This window comes from Podarcis muralis, chromosome Z, assembly GCF_964188315.1.
Source record: "Podarcis muralis chromosome Z, rPodMur119.hap1.1, whole genome shotgun sequence".
NCBI lineage: Eukaryota > Metazoa > Chordata > Lepidosauria > Squamata > Lacertidae > Podarcis > Podarcis muralis.
This window is the reverse complement of record NC_135673.1, coordinates 3,816,647-3,843,820: the sequence shown is the minus strand read 5'-3', so window position 1 is coordinate 3,843,820 and position 27,174 is coordinate 3,816,647. Positions and strand designations below refer to the sequence as shown.

Sequence of the window (27,174 nt, the reverse complement as noted above, 5' to 3'; positions counted from 1 at the left end):
ATGCTGTTCCCTTGAGATGAAACAGTGTTTGTTCAGTGAAAATGTCCCTTGGGATAGTGGCCAGATTGAAGCTTTTTGCTTTGAAATGGAGAAATACTCTTTTAGGTAGAAGTGCGTTGTCTTCAGTGATATGCTACCACAGAATGACATGTTTCAATCTAGTTATGTAGCCAGTGAGTTCCAAATTTTGGTTCATGAATTATCTGGGGAGCTGAGAACAAGCTTTCATTTCTTTCACTTGGGAAATGGGGAATATTAGTTATTTGCTTTTCTATATTGCCCATCCTCCAAAGAGCTCAGAGGAGCACACATGGTTCTCCACCCACCCTTTTAACCTTGCAGCAATCCTAAAAGAGACTGACTGGCCGAGAGTCACTCAGTAGAGATTTGAATTCAGGTCTCCCATTCTTAATCTGACACCATGCTGATTCTCTGCACTAATTTATATCACAGTTTGTGACAATATATGAGATCAGTGTAAAACCTTCTGCCCATGTGATTAACAATCCAGTGAATGGGAGAGCAGAACCGCTATGTCTGCTGGCCCTGCCCTTGTATCACCACTTCTTCCTCTGCTTTCTGCACACTGTTGTGTGTACAGGCATATGTGTAGAAGAGAAATTGCACTATGTGTGTAGACTCCAACTGCAGTGTGTGACGGTACATGATCAGGGTCCATTGCTCTAAAGACGTGAACCCTTAATACGTACATGGCAGCAGTAGGTGAATGCCTGAATATGGCTAGTGTTTGATACAGTAGGTCCTTTAAGGGTGTTACACTCCTAACTCACACACATTCTTTATTTTGGTCCAAAGACCCACAAAAACATTTTCAGAAGCAAAATAAAACAGAAATACAAGAAAAGGATTCTAAGGCGGTCACTATGTTTTATCCAGACCATGTTGGTTTCTATTTCTTATTACTTCTGAGAGGAACTTAGCCATGCCCAGGGTAGTATCATTTGACATATATCCAAGGAGGTACTTAAGATGGAAAGATTCAGGTTTTCCAGTTAAGTTTACCAATAGGGGTTTACTTAGTTGATCCCTGGTATGTTGGGACTGGAAAAGACCCTGATGTTGGGAAAGATGGAGGGCACAAGGAGAAGAGGACGACAGAGGACGAGATAGTTGGATAGTGTTCTCGAAGCTACCAGCATGAGTTTGACCAAACTGCGGGAGGCAGTGGAAGACAGGAGTGCCTGGCATGCTCTGGTCCATGGGGTCAGGAAGAGTCAGACACGACTAAACAACAACAACATGTTGGACTGCTCACTGTGTAGTAGAATCGACACCCTGAGAGCACTCTTAACTAGAAGGAGGGTTCCTGAACTCTTTTTAGTAGAATGTCAGATTTAGTGAAATGCTACCTTGGAATACTTATTTGACTCTACTGGGCAGAAAAGATGAATACTGGCAACTGAGACAATATTGTTATTTGTGCTTGCACAACCTCTGTTGCTGGGCCTAGGCAGAACAGAAATCTTTCAGTATAGCTCCTGAAGGAAAATCATGTACCTTCAGAGGAGTTGGGGTGCTTGGGACCTTCACACTGTCCAAGTCACCAATGTGTGATCTATTTTCTTGAGGCTACCACATGTTATAGGCTTCAGAGATTTTTGTCTGAGAATGAGCTTTTATCACTTTGGCAGGCTGATTGCATTAACAGTTGTAGAACGTGTCAAAGGACAAAGTGCGTATTTAAAGATCTAACAAATGTGTCTCTTTGTCCCCTGTATGTGTTCTTGGGAACAAAAGTGCCAGGATAAAATGAAGGTTAGAGATGCTTGCGCAGGGAAGGGTGGGTGGGTACCAGCCATTCTAGCAATACTTAAAATTTCCATGGTAATAAAAATATATAGGAAGAGCCCTACTGGGTTCGGCTGGAGGCCCATGTGGTCCAGCATCCTCTTCTCACAGTGGCCAATCATGGCTTATCATGGATAAGCAAACATGCAGGTTCCAGGAGAGTTGACAGTTGCTTTATTCTTCATTTGGTCTTGCTGCTGCTAGTTTGGCTTAGCATTATGCCCAAACCCAGATTCATGATTTATTTTACTGCAGACAGAACACAAGCTGTAGCCCAAGTTTGTTATATGACATGACAAACCATTTGTGGTTTGTCTAGAGCAAGATAAACCATGAGTCTGGGTTCTGACATGTTGCTCACAGCAGTGTGGCAGCAGCAGGACCAGAGGAGTAGCAAAACAACTCTGGATCTTCTCCCCAAAAATGAGCCTAATGCTTGAATGGTATTATATCTGAACTGAGTCACTTTATTTCTTTCTCCCTCCCAGCCCTGTTGGCCGCTTTCTCAAATTTGCTGCCTCTTCTCTTTCTCTAATGCTTAGAACAGAGGCCGGCAAACTTTTCTGCCCGCAGGCCAGAGCGTGCGCGCACCCGTGCACATGCGCACATGCCCGCTACTCTTTGCCCATTGGCTTTCGGAGCCATGGTAGCGGAGGAGGAGGCACCTGCAGCTTCCTATTGATTGCAGGAGCTTCCTGCAGCCGATAGGAAGCTGTGGCTGTGTCCTGGAAGGCAGTCCCCACAGAGAGCTAAACCGGTGCGCTGCACCTGTTTAGCTCCGTGCGGGGACTGACTGAGCAGGCAGCAATGGCCGGGGGGTGGTTTAACAACCCCCTTGGGCTGTAGTTTGTCAACCCCTGGCTTAGAACTTTACCCATGAGCTGTTTGAGGGCTTGGGATATATCTCTTTGGATATTTAATAACTTGAACCTAGGGTTAGTGTGCTCCAGTTCACTGAGGTCTAACAGACAATATTCCTCTTTACATTCAGTTTAAATTTGGTCCCTGGTTGCCAGTCTCTAACTTTGGTGTCTTGGAAACCACGGACAGCACTTTGGGAGAAACGTTTTCCCCACTCCCACTATACAATCTAGGTGTGTATAGTGACTCATTCTGTTCCATCCTTATCTGATTAGCGGTCTTCCCAGGAATATGCACTTTGCAAAAGTAAAGGATCAATGTAACATGAATCATGTTGAGGTTGGCATTGCCCACCATGTTTGCATCACACCAAAAACATTGAACTGATTTCTGCAAGAAGTTCCAGCAGGTAGTGACAGTTGACAGGATTAGATTTTTGTGTGTGTACATGTACATTTTTTGTACATTGTTCTGAGGAGAGCATTCCTCCGCTGATCTGCCTCTAGGTTTGACAGGTTCTTCTAGAAATGGTGCATGCTTGTATTCATCTGGGTTCCCCCTCGCCTGCATGGTGCTTGTAATCTTTATGGTATGTTTTGTGACAGGCATACTGTGATGGTGATGTTTCCGCTCACAATGCTGAACAACTCGCTGCTGGTGTCCACATGCTGTCTAACAGCAACAGTTTGCCTAGCTCTGCCGCTCCAAGTCCTGGTAGCATGCAGCTGTTGCAGGTTTGTCAATGTTTGCATCCCCCACACTGAACACCCTAGATAACTTTGTGTGTGTGTGTGTGTGTGTGTGTGTGTGTGTGTGTGTGTGTGTATTTGAAATATAGAGCAAAGCATACTTCACAAAAGAGCGGGGAGGTGATGGTAGCACAGACATTTCAGTTATCAACACTGGCCTGTCACTCTGCAACTATAGGAGGAATTGGCTGTACAGAACCCTTAGATTTAGGTTGCACAATACACTCCTTCATCTCTCAGTCTTCAGCCATTGATTGAATGTAGTTTCATTGGAAGGGTGAGATGAGTACAGTTGGGCACCGTGTTGGGCACTGTGGCCCCCTAAGCTCTCTCCTGTAGCCTATAGATTAGCTTTCACATCTTAACATTTATTGGTACATCTCTTCTAGATGGTTGAAATGTAAGGGCAATAGTAAAGCCAAATATTTGTCTACTCTGTTTCCATATCTGCCAAGCCCTGAGGCTGACTTCTAATTTCCTTCTTATTAGGTAATAAATTCAAGATAGGAATAACTTGATGGTGTCAACCAACTGGTTTAGCACCTTCTGCCTGTCTGTTCAGCTTATATGCAATTTATATTAATGTGTGTGAGCTGTGGCCCTCTGACTCATGATGCATATCCTCTGTGGTTCCTTGTGTACTGAAGTTGTCCATTCCTGATCTAAAGTAATGAATATTTCTATATTTTTTAAAAAGTAAGTGTTAATTGAAAAATTCCTAACAAAACAAAGTGATAGACAACCAGCCTGACCCTTTGCTTGAGCATTAAATATGTGAAGCTTATTAAGTCTTTTTTCTTGAATTGTGCTATGGCAGGGGTCAGCAAACTTTTTCAGCAGGGAGTCGTTCCACTGTCCCTCAGACCTTGTGGGGGGTCAGACTATATTTTGGAGGGGGGGAAATGAACAAATTCCTATGACCCACAAATAAAACACGCTGATTCCCGGACAGTCCACAGGCCGGATTTAGAAGGCAATTTGGCCCGATCTGGCCCCCGGGCCTTAGCCTACCCATGTGCTATGGTATAGAAGTCTAGGTGTGCTATGTTTTGTGCATCCTATGTTGAAGCAGTCCTCAGGGCAGGTATGCAAAACCTGTGGCCTTCCAGATGTTGTTGAACTCCAGCTCCCATTAGTCCTAGCTGATGGGCAGGGATGATGGGAGCTGGAATCCAACAACATGTGGAGGGCTGCAGGTCCCTCATTCTTGCGTTGGGGAATAAAGCAATGGTAGATGTTGTGAGGTGTCACTCAGAAGGAGAGGAGTGTATCCAGTCTTTTGTTGGAGTTACATATATCTCTGCATGTGCATGCTTGTACATATGCATATATTTGTGTTTCTGATTACTACTACAGTAATGTATCTTTTTTATTTCACAGATCTGTGACACTGATCATAAAAATGCCTTGGAAGAAAATAGGTGAGAGGCTTCTCTCTGTATTCTCTCCTGCTCTCTCCATCATATTCCAGTCACTAAAAATGAGGATTGTTCTTAATATCTACTTTATTACAGATGTTTGTTGTGTGTCATGTTCCTTTTTTAGGTCCCTCTCATTGGCAGATAGTCTCCGCCAGCTGTCTGAACAGCTTAATGGCATGGTCAATCAGGTAAAAGCCAAGTTCTTCTGATCTGTCTGTCTTAGAATCATAGACCTAGAAGAGATCTCAAAGGACATCTAGTCCATCCTTCTGCTGATGCAGGAAATCGGCAACTACAACACCCCTGATTATGAACTTCTGTAGTAAAAGCGAGTCCATCACCTTCTAAGGCAATCTGATTCACTCTTGAACACCTATCATACCATCAGGAAGTTCTTCCTAATATTTAGTCTTTTTCTTTCTTTTTTTGGTAATTTGAGTCCATTGGTCTTGAGTTCCATAGATGTAGCCTTGTTAGCCTGTTAATCTTGTGGCATCTTAAAAGTGGCATATTTATATTCAAGAGACTATATAGTTCACCACTGGAACCATCCTGGAATAATCCAGTTTAAATACAGTTAGACAAGAAGCAGTTAAAAGCATCACAGCTAAAACAACAGGAGTAGTAATAATTGACCATATTATCCAAGGCTTTTTCATCTATATGTAAATCTGCTAGTGGCCCAGTCTGTGCATAATGCTAAGTGTGAATGACCATGATTGAGAGTACTTAGCAAAAATTGCACCCTATTTGCTCCTCCCCTGGTCCTGCTGGTGCTGTGCTACCTGGGGGGTAAGCCATGGTTTAGCTTAACATTGCATATTAACTCATATATGTGGTTTCCCTTGAGTCCAAACCATGAACAGTGAGCCAAACAGCTCACTGCAAGCTTGCTCTGAGTGCCCATGTGTTTGCTCTTTATCTATAACCATTATGTGCAAATGAAGTTTGTTTAAGCCATGATTTAACAAACCATGAGCTAATGAGAGGTTGTCTCACAGACAAATCAAATTGTGGTTTGTTTTCTGGAGATTCGTACCTAATACCTTATATTTTAGAGTGTGGTGGTCAAGCAAACATAGTCAAGGAAGAGTGCTGCTTTCACATATAAAATTAAGCCATAGGTAAAACAAACTTAGGTTTATAAGTCAACAGCAAAGCATCTCTTCTAATTGTGGATTGTTTGTAGTAAACCATATTTAAGCTGCTGGACTGAGTTTGCACATAATGCTAAGCCATGGTTTAATAAACCAAAATTTTGTGTTATGTGTGAACCAGAACAGCAGAGAGGTGGTGGGGTAGAAACACATTTTTAAAAATAGCCTCTCTGTGGGTAAAAAGCTAGCATGCCAGTAAGAAAGATTCTAGTCTAGTTTGTTGTTCTAGTTTTCTACCTATAGTTCAGGTGTCTTTATTTTTAGTGCAAGAGAACATTTTGAAAACGTGAACCTCCGTTTATGATCTAAAGTGTTACACTGAATTCTGCTACCTCAATACTTTACTGCTTTGTGTTGGCTGCATGTGTAAATCAAACCTAAAAGATCCTCCGATCTTTCATCAGTATATTACCAGTATATTATGAGGCACATTTAGCTTACCTGAACCATGTACAGTGGTACCTCTGGTTACGGATTTAATTTGTTTTGGGGTGCCGTGCTTTGGGGGGCCGCTTCTGTGCACGCACAGCACAGTAGAGCGCTTCAGCCATAACCTGAAGATTCTGTAACCTGGAGGTTACACAACACGAGGTACCACTGCATGGGGTATTTTACTTGTATAACTTCCAACACAATCTACCTTAGCATTAATCACAGGAAGGGGAAGAGTGCCTGTATTATAGGTAGGTGGGTGTTTGAAGGAACCTCTTGCCGTAGTGGGTACACTTAAGTTACCTTTGTGTTTATTCTCCATTTTCAAAGTTTTCTTATTCTGTAGTAGTGTCGTCATCCCACTAAGGGAAATATTTAACTGAAATTCATGTTCACATTTTCCAAGTTAACTAGTTGTGATGGCAAATATCTTTATTTTACAGCCCACGGCCTACGTGAATGGGGAAAACGCCACATCTTCAACAGATATGAAAGAGATGGCAGTAAGTGCAGTGCTCCTGGCTCTTTGTCAGTTTGCATTTCTTTGAACAATATAGTAATGAGTCTAGTGTTTGTACTAGTAATAAGAACTTAACTTGAGTGCAAGAAATGACAACAACATTACATGTTAAAGTTTTACTTGTTTAGATGAAGGCTCCTGCAGTGGCTTTTAGACTGGGTAATGGAAGTACTAAAGATCCATCCTGATGTTCCTCTGAAAGGAGATTAAGCTTTTGGTGGTTTAGTATGTATTTGGTAATGGTGGGGGATGGTGTGTTTGTGTAAGAATGGACACCACAAATTAGTTCAACTGTGATGCTGATTATTATTTTCTCTCCCTTTTTTTTAATAATTTGCCTTTTCTCCCCTTTTCTACTCCCTTCCTCTTCCTCCTCCTCCTCCTGCTATCTGCATGTGCCCATCAGACACGTTACCAGGAGCTGGCAGTAGCCCTAGACTCCAGCAATCTAACAAACAAACAACTCAGTACAAAGATAGAGGAATTGGTAAGAAATAACCAGACCAAAATGTTTGGCCTTGTCTTGCTGCTCCTCTGTGCTCTCTGGGTGTCTGCAAGAATTTGGGTTCCTTCACAGTGCCACAAAGAAAAGTGTTGTGTGCTTCATAGTTCAAAGGGGTGCGGAGGGAGTGAGGGATCAAGCTAATCTAAATAAAAATAGAGAAAAGGGGGCGGGGAAGAAGAGAGGGGAAAAACAAAGAGACAGAATAGGAGGAGAGAGAGAGAGAGAATGAATACAGAGCCCTCTTTATACAGAGCCACAAAGGGGAGGATACCCTCCCAGCTCTCACCTGGGTTCTTCCGTTTCTACTCCCAGTCTGAAAGTTCTTCCCTTCTCTGCTTCTCATGCAGAGTCCTTCATCAGTCCTTCATCATCTTTGTCTGATTATCCTCATCAACTCAAGGTAGAGGACATCAAAAGACGAAATAAAACATGAACAAAAATAGAATTAACCAAAAAAGGGACAAAAGCTAAATATCATTAAAAATGAAAAGGAAAAGAGAGATCAAGGCAATAGAGGACTTCTTATTCTCCATTTGCCCATTATGTATATTCAGATTATTCAAAGTATTCAAAACATTCACTCCACAATAGCATCCCACTGTATTCTAGGACAATGTCCAACTGTTCCTCAGTCTGCTAGGTGTTGTTTTCTCAATCTTCAGTCCCAGACCCCTGAAGTTCGTTTATTTTCCTTTCTACACAGAAAGACCAAAAGGGGCTGTTTCAGTTGCTATTATTACTAGATAGCAAGATTATTCTTCCTCCATTCCAGTATAACAATTTTATTTCCAAGAGGTTTCCTTATAATAATCCACAGTTATTTATTTATTGCATGTTTATTAATTGGTACCCAATTCCGTATCTTTCAATCCCATTTCCTGTTGGCCATGATTAAAGGGACTCTTGAAGGTGATCCAGTAGTGGCTGTCACAGATGGAAGTTCAGGGTCCAAGAGTAAAACATTGGTCTGAACCTATCACCTTAAGCACACTCATGTCTGTGCATTGATGTGACCTCTTTCTGTCTCCTTACTATGAACAGGTGTGTTCATCTTTTACGCTGTGCCTGCAGAACTACCTTGTGGGAGGCTGTGGGAGAGAAAGAGGTTCCTTACTTTCATTTCCCATAGAGAAATGGGAGGCAAACCAAAATCGCAGAGGATTTTGATAGCCAAGAACTTGCCCACTTGCAAGAGAAGTGGGTCGCAAGAGATAAGTAGAGATTAAATTTAGTAATCAAGTAAGTCAATTGCCAAGGTGGTTTATACCCAGGTTTAGTCTTTTTGGGGGAGGATAAAATTTGTTTGGAAAATAGCTGAGTTTCAACCTCTCTCCTATTCATAAATGTAAGTGCTAATTGTATTGGTTTTCAGCATCTGTTGAGAGTTCAGGAATGCACACTAATAGAGACTTTAAAAGTAGGGCTTGCTTTGATTCTACTTTGCAATTGCATGATGAGCTGCTGCTGAACTTCTCCTAACTGGAACAGTGCTGACTCTATTGAATCTGTTTCAGCAAAGATTGGGGCTTAGCTTTCTAGACTTAAAACGTGGGGATAGTGAGTGAACTTCTTTTGAGCAGCAGTGGCACTGTGAGTGAGCCTGTTTGTCTTTAGCTTGCATGGGTGGCTTCTGCTACTGTTACTTTACTCACTGCCTTTTAAAATACAGCTGGAAATGTGTGAGGCCTGTTTTCAGTCAGCAAAGAGTCCTGCATTGTTTGGAATATCCCTCCACCCCATTTCACCCTCCCCAGCTTGTTGCATGGCTTCTCTTAGTTTTTGCTGCATTGTTCTTTTCTTTGTGTCCCCTACTCCCTCCCTCCTCCACACCCGCTGTAGCATTTCAGTCGGCAACTGAAATGCCTTGTGTTTGAGCACTGCTTACAAATGGCTTTTGCCATTTGCAGGCTGACAGGAACATGAAGTGCTCTTTTATTGGGTGTTGAGAATTCTCGGGGCGAGAGGAGCCAAAACAGTGTATTGATTGGGGAGGCGGGGAAGGAGTGAACTTTAAAAAGAAAAGAAAAGCAGACTTTGCAGACATGCTTACTTCATTTGTTTTTGTAAGGGACTACATAGAACAACTGATGTAACAAAATTTGTATTGGGCAAAGAAGACTTCTCTCTCAACCTCTGTGCCCTCCCTATGTCTTTCTGGATTCTAAGGCCCAGTTCAGACCAAAAAAATGTACAAAGGCTTATGTGTGTAAGCCTTGGATCAGGGGTCGGCAGACTTTTTCAGCAGGCCTGCTTTTGGTTAATGATATGGTCGATATCTGGTTCCATATTTGTCACAGCTAGTCGTAGCAAGTGATGCAAGTGTTCATCAGTTAATCTGGATCTGGTTGGAGATTTCATTCAGGAAAAAGTCTGTTCACAGACATAGGTGCTGCCAAAGATGGTTGCAAATCTGAGTGCATGGTTCCTGAGCTTCAGATATGTCTCAGAGGGGAGAGAAGCATAGAAATTTGTGAGACTGCTTGATTTGAAAGCATCTTTCAGAGAGTCACAATTCTGTAGTTCGTTCAATTCCATTTGGTAAATTGGATCAGCAGTTTCAATGTCAACAGAAAAAGGGTTCCAGGAAAGCTGTATGTCTTGCTCATGGATGTGAAGCTCTTTAAATCAAGTTTGAAAATCCTTTTGCAAAATTTCCAGTAAATCCACATGTTTTGTTTGGGAATGCAACTGCTGGTTTTCCCGCCGACATGTTTTGAGTTGTGGGGAGATGCCAGAAGTTTTCCTTCTTCACTTGTTTAATGAGGAGGTCTAATTTTGCTTGAAATTGAATATTGAAAGGGTTGAGTATTTCTGTTACGTCTGTCAGAAAGGCAAGCAGCCATTTCCATTCTGCATTTTTGAGCTTCTTTGTTTTTCATAAGCATAAAAACAGAAACATGCAGAAGTAAGTAATAAAAACGTTTCAAAACTCTCCCTCGACTCGCCAACAGACTTCTGTGTGGTACGGAATATCTTCATGGTCAACATTTAACTCAGACAGAAATTCCTGAAACTGTCTGTGGTTTAGTGCATGAGCTCTAATGAAGTTAACACAAGATACCACAGTTTTCGTGACATCCAACTTCAGGGATTTTTTTACAACACAGTGCTTGTTGGTGGATGAGGCAGTGTATGGCTATTGAATGTGAATGGTTGTGTTTGGCCATCTCTTGGTTAATGCGTGCAACCACTCCTCTCATAGACCCCACCATGCTAGGAGCACCATCAGTTGTGACACTGGCTAGTTTAGCCCAGTCCAGCTCCAAATCATGCACAGTTTGGCAAACTTTTTCAAAGATACCCTCTCCTATTGTTGTTCCCTTGATGCTTTGCAGTGCAGTAAGCTCCTCTGTGACTTTGAAATTACCATTTGTCCCACGAATGAAAATTAGAAGTTGTGCAGAATCACGAACATCAGTGATTTCGTTGAGTGTCAATGAAAAATAATGAAGTTTTTTCAAGGAGTTTTGCAAATGTTGATGCAAATTTTCCCCCGTTTCTTCAATCCTACATGTAACTGTACACCCTGAAAGACTCAATGTACTAAATAAATCAGTCTTCTCTGGACACATCTCTTTGGGAGCAGAAAGAATGCATTCTTTAACAATTTCTCCCTCTACGAAGGGTCTGCTAGTGTGCGCTATGAACTTGGCAATGTGAAAACTTGCTCACAACAATGAAATATTTTGCTGCTTTTGCTTCACAAAAATATTTTGCTGAGTTGTCAATCCACTTTTCAGTTTTAATATTTCATCTTTTCTCACTTGTCCAACCAAACAATCATATTTTTCTTTATGGTGAGTATTGTAGTGTCGAAGCAAATTGTATTCCTTGAACAGAGACACTGAATTCTGGCATATCAGACAAACAGCTCTTTCTTTGTACTGCGTGAAAAAGTAATCGAAAGTCCACTGTTCGTTGAAACCCTGCACTCAGAGTCAACTTTTAAAAATATATATATATACCGTAATTTCCTAGGGATGGAAAATTGCTATTAGTCAAATACCAATAAATACAGAGCTACAAAAACAATATACCAGCAGTAGTGACTACTAAACTAAAATAAAAAAATCAGCGCTCAGAAATAGTGTGAATGCTCAACGCTCACATATACCCATTTTTCCGTGTATTGGACGACCCCATGTATAAGGAGACCAGACAGGCCCCACAAATAACCCAGAGATGCATTTTAAATAAAAGGACACATTCTGCTCAGGTAAGCCACCCCCCGACTCTCCCCTCCCTTCTCCACAGCACCGGACGAGCCATGGGGGCTGCTTACCTGTGTCTTGCGAGCGACAGGGGGTGGCAGATGCACTATGAGCAGTTCGCAAAAGGGCTCCGGAGAGGGGCTGCTTTAAATGGTGGCCACTTGAGAGGGGCACTTAGCTCCTGTGTCTTGCGAGTGGCAGGAGCTAGCAGCAGTGGGACGATGAGCGGCGTGTAAAAGGGCTCCGGAGAGGGGCAGGCAGCAACAGAGCCCCAATTGAGCCTGCTTAAAATGGCGGCCGCTCGAGTGATCACGCTGCTGCTGCTGCTGCTAGCACCAACCAAGAGGCACCAATGAGAGGGAAATAATGCTACTGGCACCAATCAAAGGCCAGCCCCCTTCCAACGCAGGGCAGGGAGAAGCCAGGAGGAGGTGCCGTCATGGTGTGTGTGTGGGGGGGGAATAGCACTGCCCGAACGATCAGAATCAGATCCATGTGGCGATTCCTGGACCGTCCGTGGCCCAGATCCAGAAGGCAGTTGGGCCGGATTCGGCCCCCGGGCCTTAGTTTGCCAACCCATTCCTTGGATTTATGCACTCCTCTTCTCCTCTCTGATGTGGCTGCAAGAAAGAGATTGAAATTGGAAGTGAAAGATTACAATTAAGCACAGTTCAGCATGGCATCCAAACTCTAAATTATGAGTATTCTTAGCTGTGTTTGGTTGAAACAAACCAGCCTCTTTGTTACGGTTTGAAGTTGGCTTGTTTCAACAAGCCATAGTTAAGACTAAGTACAGTTTGTCCAGGTTCAGATATAATGCTTAACTGTGGTTAGTCTACAGTGGAAGCAAAAGTTTGGAACTCCCCCTAGTCATGCCAGAGAAAGGGGGGGGGGACTCAGAGACTCACTGCAGCTTGTTCCCATAATAATAAACCATGTTTGCATGAACAGGGCCATTGTATTGAACAGAAACACTCTGATTTGGGGTTGCAAATATATACTCAAATTCTTTCATTTCAGATTTGAGTTTTTGGAGAAAGTATTGCCTTTTAAGAAGTATGACATGAATCTTGTGGAGAAATTGGTGGGTGAGGGAAATAAATTCACAACACAAAAAATAGACATTCCTGTGTTTGAGGCTTTTTCAACCTTTCCTTAATCTTTCCTTACTAAACCCAAGGACACGAATTTTGGTAATTTTATAAAATGAGGTTCTGCAGGGAATTAAATGCATTATTGCTTCTGGGTTGTTTTGCAGCCACCTATTTACCTAATAAATTTATGAGCCACCTTTCAATGTAAACTCTCCAGGTGGTGTTCAGTTAAAACAACAAAACAATACAACAACAACAACAACAACAACAACAACAACAACAACAACAACAACCACCACCATCAGTGTCTATCTAGTAAACTAGGCTGAACTGTAAAACTCTCAGTTAAACTATTCAACATAGTGGAATGTTTGGGCTAAGGCCTTTTCAGTGCAAGGCTAAAAAAAAAACAATGTTCTGAGTGGCAGCTGGGTGAGTTACAAATGTGAGGCCATGTGACTGAGGAGGTCCTCTTGCTGGTCACTGCCCCCTGCATTTCTTACTCACAGAGGTGAATTCATCGTACCTGTTAAACATTTTAAGAGAGCTCTGGGGTCTAGATACTGTTGGGAAGGAGATTGATCTGCAAAGTTGGGTTAACTGAGCAAAAAGAAATGTGTGCTGGGGAAAGGAGTTCCAGAAGGGTGTTATGGGAATCCTACCAGTGCCTCCCAGGCAGCCTACCTGCGTCAAGGCCACATTTTTTTTCCACTAGGAAGATAACCTGAAGTCACTTCTGCAGTTGTCTGGTCACTGTTTAAGATAGCTGTGGGACTCCAGGGAATCCATGAATGTTCGTAAATCCCCCTCCTTACAGAGCTGCTCTTTGAATTAATAACACAGGAGTCACTTTGCCTTTTCAGAGGAACACTTTTCCTACTATTACTTAGATCTCAGCCTACTGTGTGTTTCCCTTTTTATAACCAGGAAGGGGGAACAGACAAACTCAAGGCTCACTGTGGCTTGCTGCCATAACACTAAATGTGATTTAGCCATGCATCTAAAGCCTGCTGTTGTGTCTTGTGTCCAGCACCACAGGTCTCACTTGCCTTTTTGTGTATCTTTTGCTCCCCTGCTGCATTACTGCCTGGTGAAATTAAAAAGCACTTCCACCAGTAGTCAGCATATTATTTTTGTGTTCTTTTTCTGCATTTTAGCTCATATTCTGCAGCTTTACATGTGTTTACAGAAAGGCAGGGTGGGGTGGAACAGGGAAGTTGCTTTTCTGATGGTTTTCATATACAGTGGTACCTTGGTTTACGAACTTAATCCGTTCCAGAAGTCCATTCTTAAACCAAACCATTCTTAAACCAAGGCGTGCTTTCCCATAGCAGTGGCAGACTCAGTTTATAAATGGAACACACTCAACAGGAAGCGAAACATGTTCTTATTCCAAGGCAAACCTAACACCTGCTTCCGGGTTTGCAGCGTTCTTAATCCAAATTGTTCACAAACTAATCTGTTCTTAAACCAAGGTACCACTGTATGGTCAGTTGAAAGGGAAGTGCTTCCCTAAGTATCTGAGGGGTCTATTGCTACCTCACAGGGCTCAATTGTGCCAAGAACCATTTTGTATACTACATTTATTGGACCAACTGTTTGCTGTGTTCTGATCTGTCCAAAAGTGCCTACCTACAGAAAGGTTCTGCACAGCTTAAAAACTTACTGTCCCACACAACAGCTCATTCAAAAAGAGGTGGTATCTGAACAATGGTGGATTCTCTCTCTCGTCGTTAAACATTTCATTAACCCATCTTTTGCTTACCTGTGGTCCTCCTGCTGATTGGCTATGCTGACTGAGGCTGATGGGACCTAGAGTACAACAACATCTGCAGAGCATAATGTTGGCAACCCCTGCATTAAACAAACCTTAGAAAACTTTTGTGGCAGCATTTAAGAAAGCAATGGGAAACATAAACATTTATTTATTTATTTATTTATTTATTTAGTTTTTGTTGTGAAAAATAAATGCAATAGTTGCTTCTTGCATTTTATGTCAGGAGTTTGGGGTTTGTTGATTCTAATAACTTGTTCCAAACATCCAAAAGCCATGGAAGTATACTTGGTAGTATAGCTTAGCATACTCACACCTAGAAGCCCAAGTGACTTGCTGTTAATGCCTTCATTTTGCTCTTTTTGCAGAAGCAGCAGAACCAAGAGATTATGAACCAGCTGGAGAAGGTAATATGCACTGCTTGAGAGACATGCACAGCCAATTCATTATTCACACCAGGAGCAGGAAGCATAGTATACTGTTGGAATGGGTGGCACTGATTCAACCCAACACTGGAAAAAAAGATTTATGGAAATGGTTCCATTTAGCAACACCTAAGGAACAATATCATCTCACCTTGTTGCTTTCCCCTGCTGCTTGGATAGTTTCATCACCAGTGCCACATAATCCTGGAAGCAGCTGGCTGTTGGTTGGAAACACACCATGAAATAAGAGCAGTCCTCCTAGTGTGTATTGGCTGTCATGTGGAGCCACTGACACCTAGAAACGTTTGTAGGAGCTTTACCATGAGAACCAAGCTGTAGTTAAGATGCATCTGGGTCTGGATGTTTAGACAGTGAGTCAGCATAGCATAGTATAACCATCAGCATTTATTCACTTGTTTGTTAATGGTAAAAGGAAAATAATCTGAAGTATCTTCCATTTTTGTTATTTTGGGGTTCACAATGCTGGCTCTAACATCCAACCCCATAAAAAGCAGTTGTTGTTGTTGTTTAGTCGTTTAGTCGTGTCCGACTCTTTGTAGGCTGAGCTAATTTACAGTGCAGTCCTACACCTGTCTACTCAGAAGTTCCATTGGTGTTTTTTAAAAAATTGCTTACTCAGAGGCGTTACCCCTTTCCAGCTGAATGTCAGGAACCCAACTCTCAACTGATTGTTCTTTTTACCTCACAAAGTACTTTTTCCACCACCCCCTCTGGCTAGCTGTACTCACAGCCAAACAGAGTGAGTATCCAGCCCAGCTACACCACTCTTGTGGAATTCTGTGGCACATCATCACCAGACTCTGGTATATCTGAGCTTTTCATCACATCCCGCTAGGCCATTTTGGCCAAGCACGACCATGTGCCCTATGCCTGACTTTATATACAACTTCAGGTGTGGGATAGGTAGAGATCTGGCTGAGACAAAAAGAGCTTGGGAATGTTTTACATCACTTGCAAAGCCTGTGCATAGCACCATGCATAGCTCTTTGCAAGTCCTGACAATCATTGGATAATTGTTGCTGGCCAGCTGACTGTCGGGGCATCAAAGCACCTCACACCACATGCAGGGGAACAGGCCACCTGACATCAGGTGGCAGGTGGGTGATCCCATCCACTTGTCAATCTTGGGCTGCAGGGGTGGGAGACGAACCTGGCCCACTGGCTGGATCTAGTTCTATATTTCTGCACTAGGGCTTATGTGCAGCAGTGGTGGGTAGACAGTACGCGTGAGACCTTAATGCTTAGAATGAATTTTGGTCATATAAGAGGAAGATTGTAAATCTAATATGGTTTTGATGTTGCTATTTCTGTGTCATGTTTTCATAGGAAAAGAAGGGGTTTGAGCAGAAATTTTCAAAGGAACAAGCAGCATTGCGAGAACAGTTACAGGTAAACCCTATATCATACATCAGCCCCCAATTAACATTTTCTGACTGCACACTGAAGTTCATGTGTGGCAATTTGTCTATTTCTGCTTCTAGTTACTTATCCTTTCAGTGGTTGTTATGACATAGGAATTCTAGGCAGGAAGTTCTCCTTTGATCCAGTTGTTCTGTGCTTTGAAGGTCCACATTCAGACGATAGGAATCCTGGTTTCTGAGAAATCTGAGCTGCAGACAGCCCTTGCACATACGCAGCAGGCCGCTCGTCAGAAATCAGGTAGGCAACACCCTAAGCCTTCTGGCTAACAAATTAGGTGATGCTCTTGAATACTGCACCAGTTGACTTAAATGAAACATTTTTGGTAAGCTTTGGGCTCAGGAGGCAGTTATGCCGTTGATGATTCAGTGACACAGCCAAACGATTTCATCATTTGGCCTGTGGTTTGGCTGTGGCGGTTAGGTGCTCTAGGCATTGGGAGAAGTGGGCATATAAGCTTCTGTAGACTTCCTGGAAATACTGTTTGAAACCTTCCTCAGTAATCCTTTGGAAACAATAAAATAATAAAACAGACCGAGAAAGCTCAAAAGACAAGAAAGTAAAAATACTGGTATACTGGACATAGCATTATGAAAATTATAAAATGAGTTAAGTTCTGACCCTTTCACAATTCTCTTATATTCCAAAATGCTTCTGTAAAAAAGCCTATACAAGGGTATGTATTAATTATGGATACATTAGCATAGCAAATTCTGACATAAAGGAGATACAAATCTGATTGTGTTATGGAAAAATGGGGGCAAGTTATCACATATTTGGAATCTGACCCATTGAAATGAGTCAAGCTAAATAAGCAGAAAACTATGTTCGTACTAACAGCCTTAGAATCTGTTGCTCTCATGTTTATTTGCTGTTTTTATGTTAACCAAAATAAAAGTGAGCAACTGGTGAGGGTAATTGTACGTTTACTTATTTTTCTTGTTTGTGGGGAGGGAGAGTTATATTTCAGTATTTTATGTAGCCATGCTCCTGCATTTTGCACCACTTGCTGTTTTCCAGACAGCTTCCAAAACATCTAATCCAGCAATAGCCAGGGATGGGTAACCCTGAGAAATATTGGAGCATGATAAATCTTGGGCAGATTCTGTTGAATGCTGATTGGCGTTGGGGGTTGGAGCATAAAGTGATGGTCCACTCCTGCCAGTTTGCTTGTTGGGTTCCATTGCAACATAACCTTGTTTTACTTGGGCAGGAGAAGCAGAGGACCTTGCTGCACGGATTCAGTCTTCTCGTCAGAGGATATCTGAGCTGGAGCACACCCTTTCCTCCCTGTCTACGCAGCAGAAGCAGACAGACAAAGTAAGAATTCCCTATATGTCTATTTCTATTATCTCTTTCTATTATCTCTTACATTTGGTGCTTTCTTCTTTGGGAGGCTGGACTACATTCCGCCCCCAGGTGTTCACAGAATTCCAGTAGACACCTCAGGTGGGTGGGTGTGGAATGAAATGAGAGTGCCTGTTGGTTTTGTTTGGATTAATACGCTTGGCACTTCGTTAGCTTTGCCAAATGGCCTGTCTGTCAGTGAGACCCAGGGGCATTATTTTCATTCAGTGGTTCATTTTGGCATTGACAACCATCCAACTGTCTCCATTTCAGTCTCAAGTCTAATTACTGATGTCAAGTGTAGAGTCTCTCTGTGCAGCTAGAGCCAAAACTTTGTGTCAGATGCTATTTTGGGTCATAGGCAGACATATCCTATGGTGTCATTTGGTATACAGGTGATAGTGCTACAGAGAGGTGGTCTTGGCAGTCTGCATTTTGCTTCAGCAGAACTCAAACTTGCAAATTGCTGTTTTTAGCTTCCTGTGGTTTATGTTTGGTGGGTGGAGAGATCTCTGCTAAAAAACAAACAAACGTGTGACTAGAATAACAATATAGTCCACAAGTCTGTTTTAGAGCAATGGCATAACTTGAGTGGGTTGAAAACTTAACATATTTTTGGAGATATTGGCAGGTGGGGAGGGTTGCACTGGGGGACCATTTGTCTATGGAGGACAACTATATGGATGTATGACATGCTCACTTATTCTTAGTTTTTGGAAACAAGCAAATCTTCATTCCTCATTGTTGCAGAGATATGTTTGAAAGTGCAGTCACCAACAAACAGACAAAATGCTTAAAGGGTTCAAAATAAAAAAAGTAGAAAGATTATGAGTCTTCATGCCATTGTGGGATTTTCACCCTATTTCCTAAGGCTATAGGTCTAGGTCTTTTTCAGAGACTGGCTCTCACTTAGTTGCCTTTAAGGTGTAATATTTATTCGTGGTATCTCTTAATAAGCTATTAATAGTATCAGGCTAAATTATGTAAGTCTACTGAAGGCTTCAGGGACTGTTCCAGGTTTGAGGGAGCCCTTAACAATGGGCTTCCTGGGGGGTGTTGTTCTCCCTAAACAGTGGATGCTAAAAAGTTAGTGATTCTGAACTGCACTGCGTAATTCCAAGATCCAAGAATCATAAGCTCCCTCATTGATTTCTGCGTTTGTTGTTGTTGGCAGCATAATAAAGAGCTGGCAAAGGAACGAGATGCCCTGAAACTGGAAGTCTACAAGCAAAGGTGGGGTTTGTTATTTTCCCCGCAACATTATTATCCAGTTTTTCTACTTCCAAAAGTGGGTGTCTTCCATAGCACTTCCCTCTCTTCTATTAACCCACTAGCCTAACCTACTTCCCAGGGTGGTTGTGAGAGTGAATGTGGGGATGGGGATGAAGGAGCCATGAGCCTAGGTGCCTTGGCATAAGGGCAGAATAAATACTTTAAAATAGTTTAAGGACTGATTTAGATGAATATATGGCAAATGTGAGATTTGAACTAGGGTCTCCTAGCACACCCCATTAGTTCCTATGCTGCATCAGATTTCTCAGCAAGCTGCTATCTCATAGCCTTGACACAACTGTGATGATGCTGGCCAAACGTAAGGATTGGAACACAGCCATGCCCACAACATGCTTTCCTTGCAGAAGACCCCCAGCATCTGGTTAAAAGGGTTGGGTGATAGGAAAGATCCTTTGCTTAAATCTCTGGAGAGTTGCTGCCTATCAGAGAAGATACTAGTGGGCTAGCTGGACCCAATGGTCTACACTGGGATAAGGCAACTTTTCCTCTGCTGCCTCTGATGGAGTTTCCATGAGCAGGTGGGGCTTTTTTATTTGTAATAGTTGTGTTGTAGGAAGATATTTTGGTAGCTGTGGCTTTTTCAGCCTTTCATGAAAAGCTGCACCTGGGGAATGCATACCAACTTTAAATGACTATTAAAATGCGGGAGGCAACTGGCAACCAGTGCAGCTGTTTCAGAATAGGAGTTATATAGCATTGGCCCATTGAAACCCTTGCTACTGCATTCTGCGCTAGTTGCAACTTTTGGATCACTAGCAAGGGCAGCCCCACATAAAACGTATTAGTAGTCCATCCTGAAGGATACCTACTTGTTGTTTCCCCCCCCCCCTCCTGTAGTAAAAACAGTGAAGAATTCAAGCAGCAAAACTCTGAACTGTCTGAGAAGCTGCGCACCTTGATCTCTGAAAACTCAGCGATGAAGCTGGACGTGGAGGATTTGCACAAGAAACTGGAGATGGCGGAACTGATGATTCAGCAGGTGATGGTTAGGTCGCTGGGAATACTGCTGCCTCTTGCAGCGCAGCATGTCATATAGTTGTGGAACCGTTCTGAATAAAGTTACTCCTCACTCCCAGCGCTTAGCATGGTATTCTTTTAAATCTGAGGGATGGTCTTTAGCAAGCACTTCTGAGCATTGAAAGGAAGCCTGGCATTTGACTAGCTTTTTTTTCTACTAGGGCTTCTTGACCCATTAATGCCTCAGCTCACATGACCAATAGGTATGATGTGTGTTGTAGTCCAGCAACATCTGGAGGGCCACAGTTTCCCTGTCCTTGCCTAAAGGTTGTGTTCCTTGAAGGTTCTGAGGGAAGGGACTGCTCTTGTGAGAAATTATTCTTATTTCAAGCTGATATGGATGTACATCTTGAGTTCTTTGTACTCTGCACCCCCAAATGGAGAGCTTCACTCAGCATATTTATCCACTTTTTCTCTTTTTTTAATAATATTTTTATTATTAAGTTACAATAATTGAATAATAGCCTCATTATAACAATGCCAAATTATAATACAATTACTAATCCCAATCATTCAGATGCCAAATTGTATAATTCAAGTGGCCTTCTACATGCTAGAATTGATGGTTTGACTATTTACTTTATTTCTGCATTCCAAAATCTTATTCATCTCAATTGCACTCCAGTCCCTTATACAACAACTGCAATATTAATATCCATTCATATTGACACATTAAATGATTATAAATCTATAGGTGAAGCATTCAATCTATATCCTTATTCCTCCTGTGTGTCACAGTTATTCTGTCCATGGTGTTCCTTCCTGTCCTTATAAAATATAATGTCTATCTTTTCCCAGCCATTGCTGCTCTCCATCATGCCTTGGGCGGAGCTAATATCCCATTGTTGCTATTTATCCACTTTTTCAAAGCATTTGCACTTGTGGGTACTGGATTGCAGAGAGAACGGAGGGCATGTGGATTAAAATGTAGATTACTAGGTGTGGGGGAGAGGGTAGTAGCCAAGGATGAAAGAGCTATGATGACCTTTGAAGCTGCAATCCATGGCATTCAATCCCAGCATCTGTTCTATAGCCATGAGTGCTAGAAACTTGAAAGCTTGAAAAAGGAAAGCTAATTTCCTTAGGAAGATTTTCCCTTGTGCTTAAGTGGGGGGGGGGGGAATGCAATTCTGGCTATTCTCCCCCCCCCCCCAAAAAATAGACATGTTAACCCTTTGTCTATAATCCATGAGCTAGATTAAAAGGCACTGTAGAAGCATCCTTTTGTGGACTTCTGGGGTGGGGAGGAATGAATGAATGAATGAATGAAAAGTGGCAAGGAATTTCAGTGTTTACCATAACCATTTGTTTGATTCTCTTGCCAGTTTGCAAACCAGCCAGGAATCCCAGATGCCACTCAACAGCTGCAAATGGCACTGGAAGAAAGAGCAAACCTAGAAACACAAATTGCCCAGGTAGGCTCCTCTGCCATGGGTTTTGGGATGTGGCCTTCATAGAAGAGTCCCTTAGCTTCATTCCCAGGAAGGGTGTTTTCTTTATTCACAGTATTTGGCTTATGCTTTCTTTTTTCTCTTTGCTTGCTGAGCAGATGTCTGAGTCGATCCAGCAACTGCAGACTGAACGGGATCAGTATGTGCACAAGCTGAAAGAGGAAGGGGGAATCTGGCAGCAACGAGTACAGTTGCTTTCTGACCAGGTAAGGACCTCCTGCACTAAATAGCAGGCAGATATCTTTCTGGTAATATAACAATGGAGAGATTTACTTTCTGCATGAAAGACATGGAAGGTTAGCAACACTAGTCTTCCCTTTCCAATTCCTGTGGTGTAGGTCCAGGCTCTGACAGAAGAAAAGGACCTGAGTACAACTCGAATTCAGGAGCTGGAAGCCAATCTGTCAGAGTTGATCAGCAGTCAGTCCGGTAAGGTTCAGTGTTCAGAAACTGCAGCTTAAAGCAAGGCCTTCTTGCATACTTAGCCATTACCTTTGCCCCCTAAACATACTCTGTTCCACACAAGCTCACCTGTTCAATCCCCTGTCTTTTTACTCTGTGCTGTAGCACAGTGATATGCAAAAGTTCCAACGATCAATTCCTGGCTACTCATTTAAACATACTTATACAGTGGTACCTCGGTTTTCGAACATAATCCGTTCTGGAAGACCGTTCGAGTTCCAAAATGTTCGGAAACCGAAGCGCAAAGAGTGGTCTGCAAATTTAATAGAGAAAATTGAGAAAAATAACATATACACTCAGCGGAAGCCATTCAACTTCTGAGGCCATTCGAAAACCAAAATGTTCATCAATGGAGATGTTCGAAAACCAAGATACCACTGTATATGAATCTGGTTGCAGGTGATAGGAAAGACTCCATTAGTTGCCTGGTTCAATTTCCCCCATCTTATCAGCAGAGGTTCTCCTCTTAATCCTTTTGCGGAGGATTGACCAACATTTCTCTCCCCCACATTCCATTCTTAGGTGCACACCTTCAGATGTCAAGTGTGCCTGCAGCAAATGTGTTTACACCTGCATGTATCCTGTAGACACACATGTGTTAGAGCACCTTGATTTGTCTCTGCTTCCTGTGGAGTGAACACTCCATGGCAGATTTGGGCTTGCCTTTTGTTTAAGGCAGTGATGGCCAGTCTTGGGCCTCCAGCTGTTTTTGGACTACAACTCACATCATCCCTAGCTAACAGGACCAGTGGTCAGGGATGATGGGAACTGTAGTCCCAAAACAGCTGGAGGGCCAAGTTTGGCCATCACTGGTTTAAGGCAACAAAAGGGACCTTTGCTCCACCCTTTTATGGTTTTTCTTGAACGACAACATGGCCAGACAACCAAGTTTGTGTGTGTTAAATTTGAATGTGCCACAATCACATAGAAAGCTGAGGTCCAATTTAAGGGGCAAAGGGAGCTGACCCAGCCCCACCCCTTTAAAGTGCTTTACATTTGGCCAGGCTCACTTCCATTATCAGCGCCTGAGCAATGGGGGGGGGGGGAGTGCCTGAGTTGTGTGTGCTGGGGGGGGGGTAAGCCATGGAAGAGGGCTCCGCACTCCTCACCTAGGCACTGCCTTTGTTCCTTAAGTTGGCCATGAACAGTCTGCCTCTCTGACTTGACCTTCTAGTAGTGAAGCCCCTGGAAAGTGATCCTGCCCCCCATTCGGGGCCCACAGAAGCTGAGCTGCGCTTGCAAGAAGAGCTCACTCGGTTGCAGGAGGAGAAGGAGGAGCTTCGTGGGCAGTGCCAAGCCCAGATGCGGGACAATGAGCAGCTGAGCCGCCTCAATCAGGAGAAGGAGGAGCAGCTGCAGGAGTTGGAAAAGACAGTGCAGCGCTACAGTGAGGAGGCTGTGGACAGGCAGCAGATCCTGGAGAACATGCAGAGTGACAAGGCAACCATCAGCCGAGCCATGACTCAGAACCGGGAGCTCAAGGAGCAGCTGGCAGAGCTGCAGAATGGCTTTGTCAAACTGGTATGTTCCTCCTTGTGGTGAGAGGCAATAGCCCCCTTTGCTATCCAGCCAGAAACTTCCAGTGCTAGGGATGTTTGAACTCTAAAAGGAAGCCATCAAGCACCCAGGGAACCCTTGTAGATTGCTGCAAAGGTTCTCTTTCCTCCACTGTTTCACTCTCCCTTCGTTGTTTCTGTTCCCTGTTTGTCTTGAGCAGGGGTCAGCAAGCTTTATCTTGCCTGGGCCAGATCAGTCCCACAGAGATCCCTCCGTGGGCTGGATTGTGAGTGCTCACACCTGTGATTTCCGGGATCCGCGTAGATGCGATTTCCGGCGCCTCGCTGGTTTAGTGCAGCACGAGAGCAGGCAGCTCATTTCAGGGGAAGCTCATGGGCCAGTCAAACGACTTCCACGGGCCACTTCTGGCCCACGGGCCTTAGGTTGCTGACGCCTTGTCTTGAGGAACCAGTGTCTTTTCCTTGGTCCCGTAATGGTCAACAATTTCAGTCTCCTTTTGTTTCTGACTAGTGCTGACTGCCTACATCTGCCTGAAATCTGTGATCTTACTTTATGCTGTATCTAAAAACCAATCTTATTGCCCTAATGGCTACAGAGGGAGACTTTAAACGACTTGCTCACAAACCTGTGTATTTATGCATTAAGTGAAGTAGCCTTCTGTTTGGAGAGCAGTGGTTGCCCCCTGTTCTGAGTACAGCATGCATAAACCTGCAAGTCTTCTGAAGCTTTTCCTATGTATGTTGCTAAATGTGTATGCTTTATCTTTGAAGCTCAAAACAAGTATGCTAAAATATTTTAGCTAGCTGTACATGGGTTTCATAATAAATCATACATGAATGTAGTTTTAATATAGGAAATATTTAGTTTGCAGACAAGTATCTGAACCTTAAAGTTTCAGGGAGAGAGGGAGGAGCTTAAACATTAGAAGTTTAAAGGCTCAGAAAGCAGAGGAGTTATGGGTGGTGCTTCTGTTAACCAGGGGTGAAACTGCTGCACAACTTCCTGGCCTAAAAACCCCGCTGTTAAAATACTTTTATCCTTAGTCCAATGCTCTTAAGGCTCTTTGCCTTTCCCCCATGGTTTCCTTCTCCTTCATCCCCTACCCCCTATTTTAGGTTGCTCCCAAGCTATTATGATTTCTGACAGGGATGCAGAAGGTTCCATAACAATAGACTGATACGTACTTCACTACTAGGGAGATTTGTGGCGCTGCCTCATTTGGCTGCCTTATGTCTTCACAGACCAATGAAAACATGGAGGTGACGAGTGCCTTGCAGTCAGAGCAGCATGTGAAGAAGGAGTTGGCCAAGAAGATTGGAGAGCTGCAAGAGAAGCTGGCAGAGCTCAAGGAGATGGTAATGCTCTGGCTGGGGTACCACTGTGAATTAAGGGAGCCAGTAATAGGGCATGTGGGGCCAGGGGCAGAGGCAGTGGGCTATAGGTGGCACAAAGCAGTGGGGGTGAGGTCTTCTCCTTGCATACATTTCCTCAAGTGCTGAGCTGTTTTCCTTGAGACTGTCTTAGGAAATTACTCTTGCAGTTCCTGAGGTTAGGCTACATAGTTTAGCCATCGGACTGAAATGAAGAATAGTGTCGGAAGAGCTTCTCTGCCCAGCAGAATTCAGAGCAGCCTGGCTTGAGTGGAAGAGAGATGTTCGTTCCTCTTGAAATAATGTTGGTTTTTCAAATCCAGTCTGTGGTGTCTGAAGGATTAAAAAAATAATAATCCCACATTGTGATTTTTGCATAGCACATGCACACACTGTGATTCACGATATATCACCACATCAAATATTATGAAACCATTACCACGAGGTGGACTTCAGATTGGTTTTGGACAATGTTGATGCATTGCCAAGCCCTACTGAGTTGGGGGAGAGGAGGGGGATTGTGTGTTATATGTGTGGAGAGAGAAGAGTGCACCACCTCTGGGCTGCTGATTTGGTAACCAACTTATTTCCCTCCCCATCCTAGGAGGCTCAGAAAACACAAGAGGCTCAGGCCCTTCAGGAGCAGCGGGATCAGTATTATGCCCACCTCCAGCAGTACACTGCAGCATACCAGCAGCTAGCCACAGAGAAAGAGGAGTTGCACAAGCAATACCTTCTTCAGATGCAGCTCATGGATCGGCTGCAGCATGAAGAGGTCCAGGGCAAGGTGACTGTGGAGATGCATTTCAAGGAGCTGCAGGAAGCCAAGGTAAGAGTTGGCGCTTGGGAGGACTGGTAAGCAGGGCTGTAGAGGTTAAAACTCAGTAGGTCCAGGAGGATTCGGTTCTGCTTGGTCCTGGGCTGCATCTGCCCAGGTCATCTGAATTATGCACCAAGTGAAAAACAATTCAGTGTTAGGAATAATTAATGCTGACATGTGTACAGTTGTGTGGTATTGCATAATTCTAATTGTGCAATTGGGCCTTTGCCAGCTTTGAGTGAGAGCTTGGGTGTGGGATGCAAGGTGACAAGTGCCTGAGGTAGGAGCTGACATACTGGAGATCCCAAGTCTGGTGGTTGGATGTTGGAATAAGAAGGGCTTTCCAAATGTTTGTTTTTCCAGTTCTGGGTCAGTAGTTGTAGAAAGGAATCACATGAAGCCTTTGTGTTGTGTTGGGTCAGTGTACTTTTGTGGAAGAAGCAGCCAAAACATCTGCTGCCTCTTTCTTGAAGGAAAGCCTGGAGATGATTTCCAAAGAAAACAAGGAGCTGCAGGCTCAGGTCAGCCAGCTCATGGCAGAACTAGATGCAAGGATGCTTCCCAGGGCACAAGGTGAGTTGTCTTTTCCATTAGCAGGAACACAGGGGGGCTGATCCTAGCAGGATGTTCTAACTCCTCTCTGCTGTCTTCCTTTGCTCACAGGGGATGGAGTGGAAACCGAAGAGACTGTAGAAGAGCTGAAGACTCCTGCCCTTACCATCCCAGATAATTTTGAAAGTAGAGAGGAAATGGTGAGTGCCTGGCAAGTCTTTGTAGTTTTACATGAGTGCTTCAGGAGGTGAGGAGAATAGGAAGGGTGGGCAGGGAATAACCTGGAAGCTCAGAGATGCAGCAGCCCTGAAGTTCTGTTCAAAGACTTTCAGCTGAATACTTCTAGCTTCCTAGAAATGTGTTGCATTTCTGCATTTATCTTCACTTGACATTAAACGTAGATTAACTTCCCCATGCTTTTAAATTGGATTATTTCTCAGCCTATGCTTGTGTCTCCCTCTCTGTTCTCCCCACGCCCTTGTGTGCCTCCAAGCAAGCCAGAGCAAGTAAACATTGGACTCCCAACTAGTTTCCCACTTCAGTACTGGATGGTTCCAGACAGGTTAGCTTCAGAGACAAGAAGGGCCTCTGTAGACTATTTTCGCATGTAATGTGTCTCAGCAGGCTTGCAGAACGGTTTATCAATTGGGTGTGTTTTTTGACTGTCAACTTGGCAAAGTCCCTAAAACAAGAGATGCTGAATTTACTGAAATCATTCTGAATGCAAATGCAGAGAGGCACATCCAGGGGGCTCTAGTTTTGGGGCTTAGGACAATACCTCAGCATTACCAATCCTTACAACCCAGGCACTTCCATTTTTGGTGGCCCACCTAGATGACAAAAGACCAGTGCAGACTTTCCAGCCTCTGCAGCCAGCTTCTCACGGTATCTTATTGAATATGTCCCTGCCTCTTTCCCCAACATACAGCCAGTACACTCTGCATGA

The 27,174-nt window shown here is 43.4% G+C and overlaps 1 protein-coding gene and 1 pseudogene across 7 annotated transcripts in view; one reads left to right on the top strand and one right to left on the bottom strand.

Moving 5' to 3' along the window:
• Nucleotides 1-27,174, top strand: part of GOLGA2 (golgin A2) — a 45,512-nt gene that overhangs the window by 10,383 nt on the left and 7,955 nt on the right. For 3 of the 7 annotated variants that reach the window (XM_028714282.2, XM_028714277.2, XM_028714276.2), the window contains 19 exons: nt 3,276-3,404; nt 4,800-4,840; nt 4,965-5,028; nt 6,873-6,932; nt 7,356-7,436; nt 14,902-14,940; nt 16,306-16,368; nt 16,545-16,638; nt 17,612-17,718; nt 18,920-18,978; nt 19,876-20,017; nt 21,381-21,470; nt 21,605-21,712; nt 21,845-21,935; nt 23,143-23,489; nt 24,728-24,841; nt 25,461-25,685; nt 26,150-26,249; nt 26,340-26,428. In XM_028714282.2, the coding sequence (XP_028570115.2) occupies nt 3,336-3,404; nt 4,800-4,840; nt 4,965-5,028; nt 6,873-6,932; nt 7,356-7,436; nt 14,902-14,940; nt 16,306-16,368; nt 16,545-16,638; nt 17,612-17,718; nt 18,920-18,978; nt 19,876-20,017; nt 21,381-21,470; nt 21,605-21,712; nt 21,845-21,935; nt 23,143-23,489; nt 24,728-24,841; nt 25,461-25,685; nt 26,150-26,249; nt 26,340-26,428 (1,983 nt within the window). In that variant the 5' untranslated portion in view covers nt 3,276-3,335. Of the gene's footprint in view, nt 1-3,275; nt 3,405-4,799; nt 4,841-4,964; nt 5,029-6,872; nt 6,933-7,355; nt 7,437-14,901; nt 14,941-16,305; nt 16,369-16,544; nt 16,639-17,611; nt 17,719-18,919; nt 18,979-19,875; nt 20,018-21,380; nt 21,471-21,604; nt 21,713-21,844; nt 21,936-23,142; nt 23,490-24,727; nt 24,842-25,460; nt 25,686-26,149; nt 26,250-26,339; nt 26,429-27,174 lie in introns of those variants that run through there. The other 4 variants (XM_028714280.2, XM_028714281.2, XM_028714278.2 and 1 more) reach the window with 3 other exon arrangements.
• LOC144326197 (general transcription factor II-I repeat domain-containing protein 2-like) lies at nt 10,118-11,026 on the bottom strand (annotated as a pseudogene).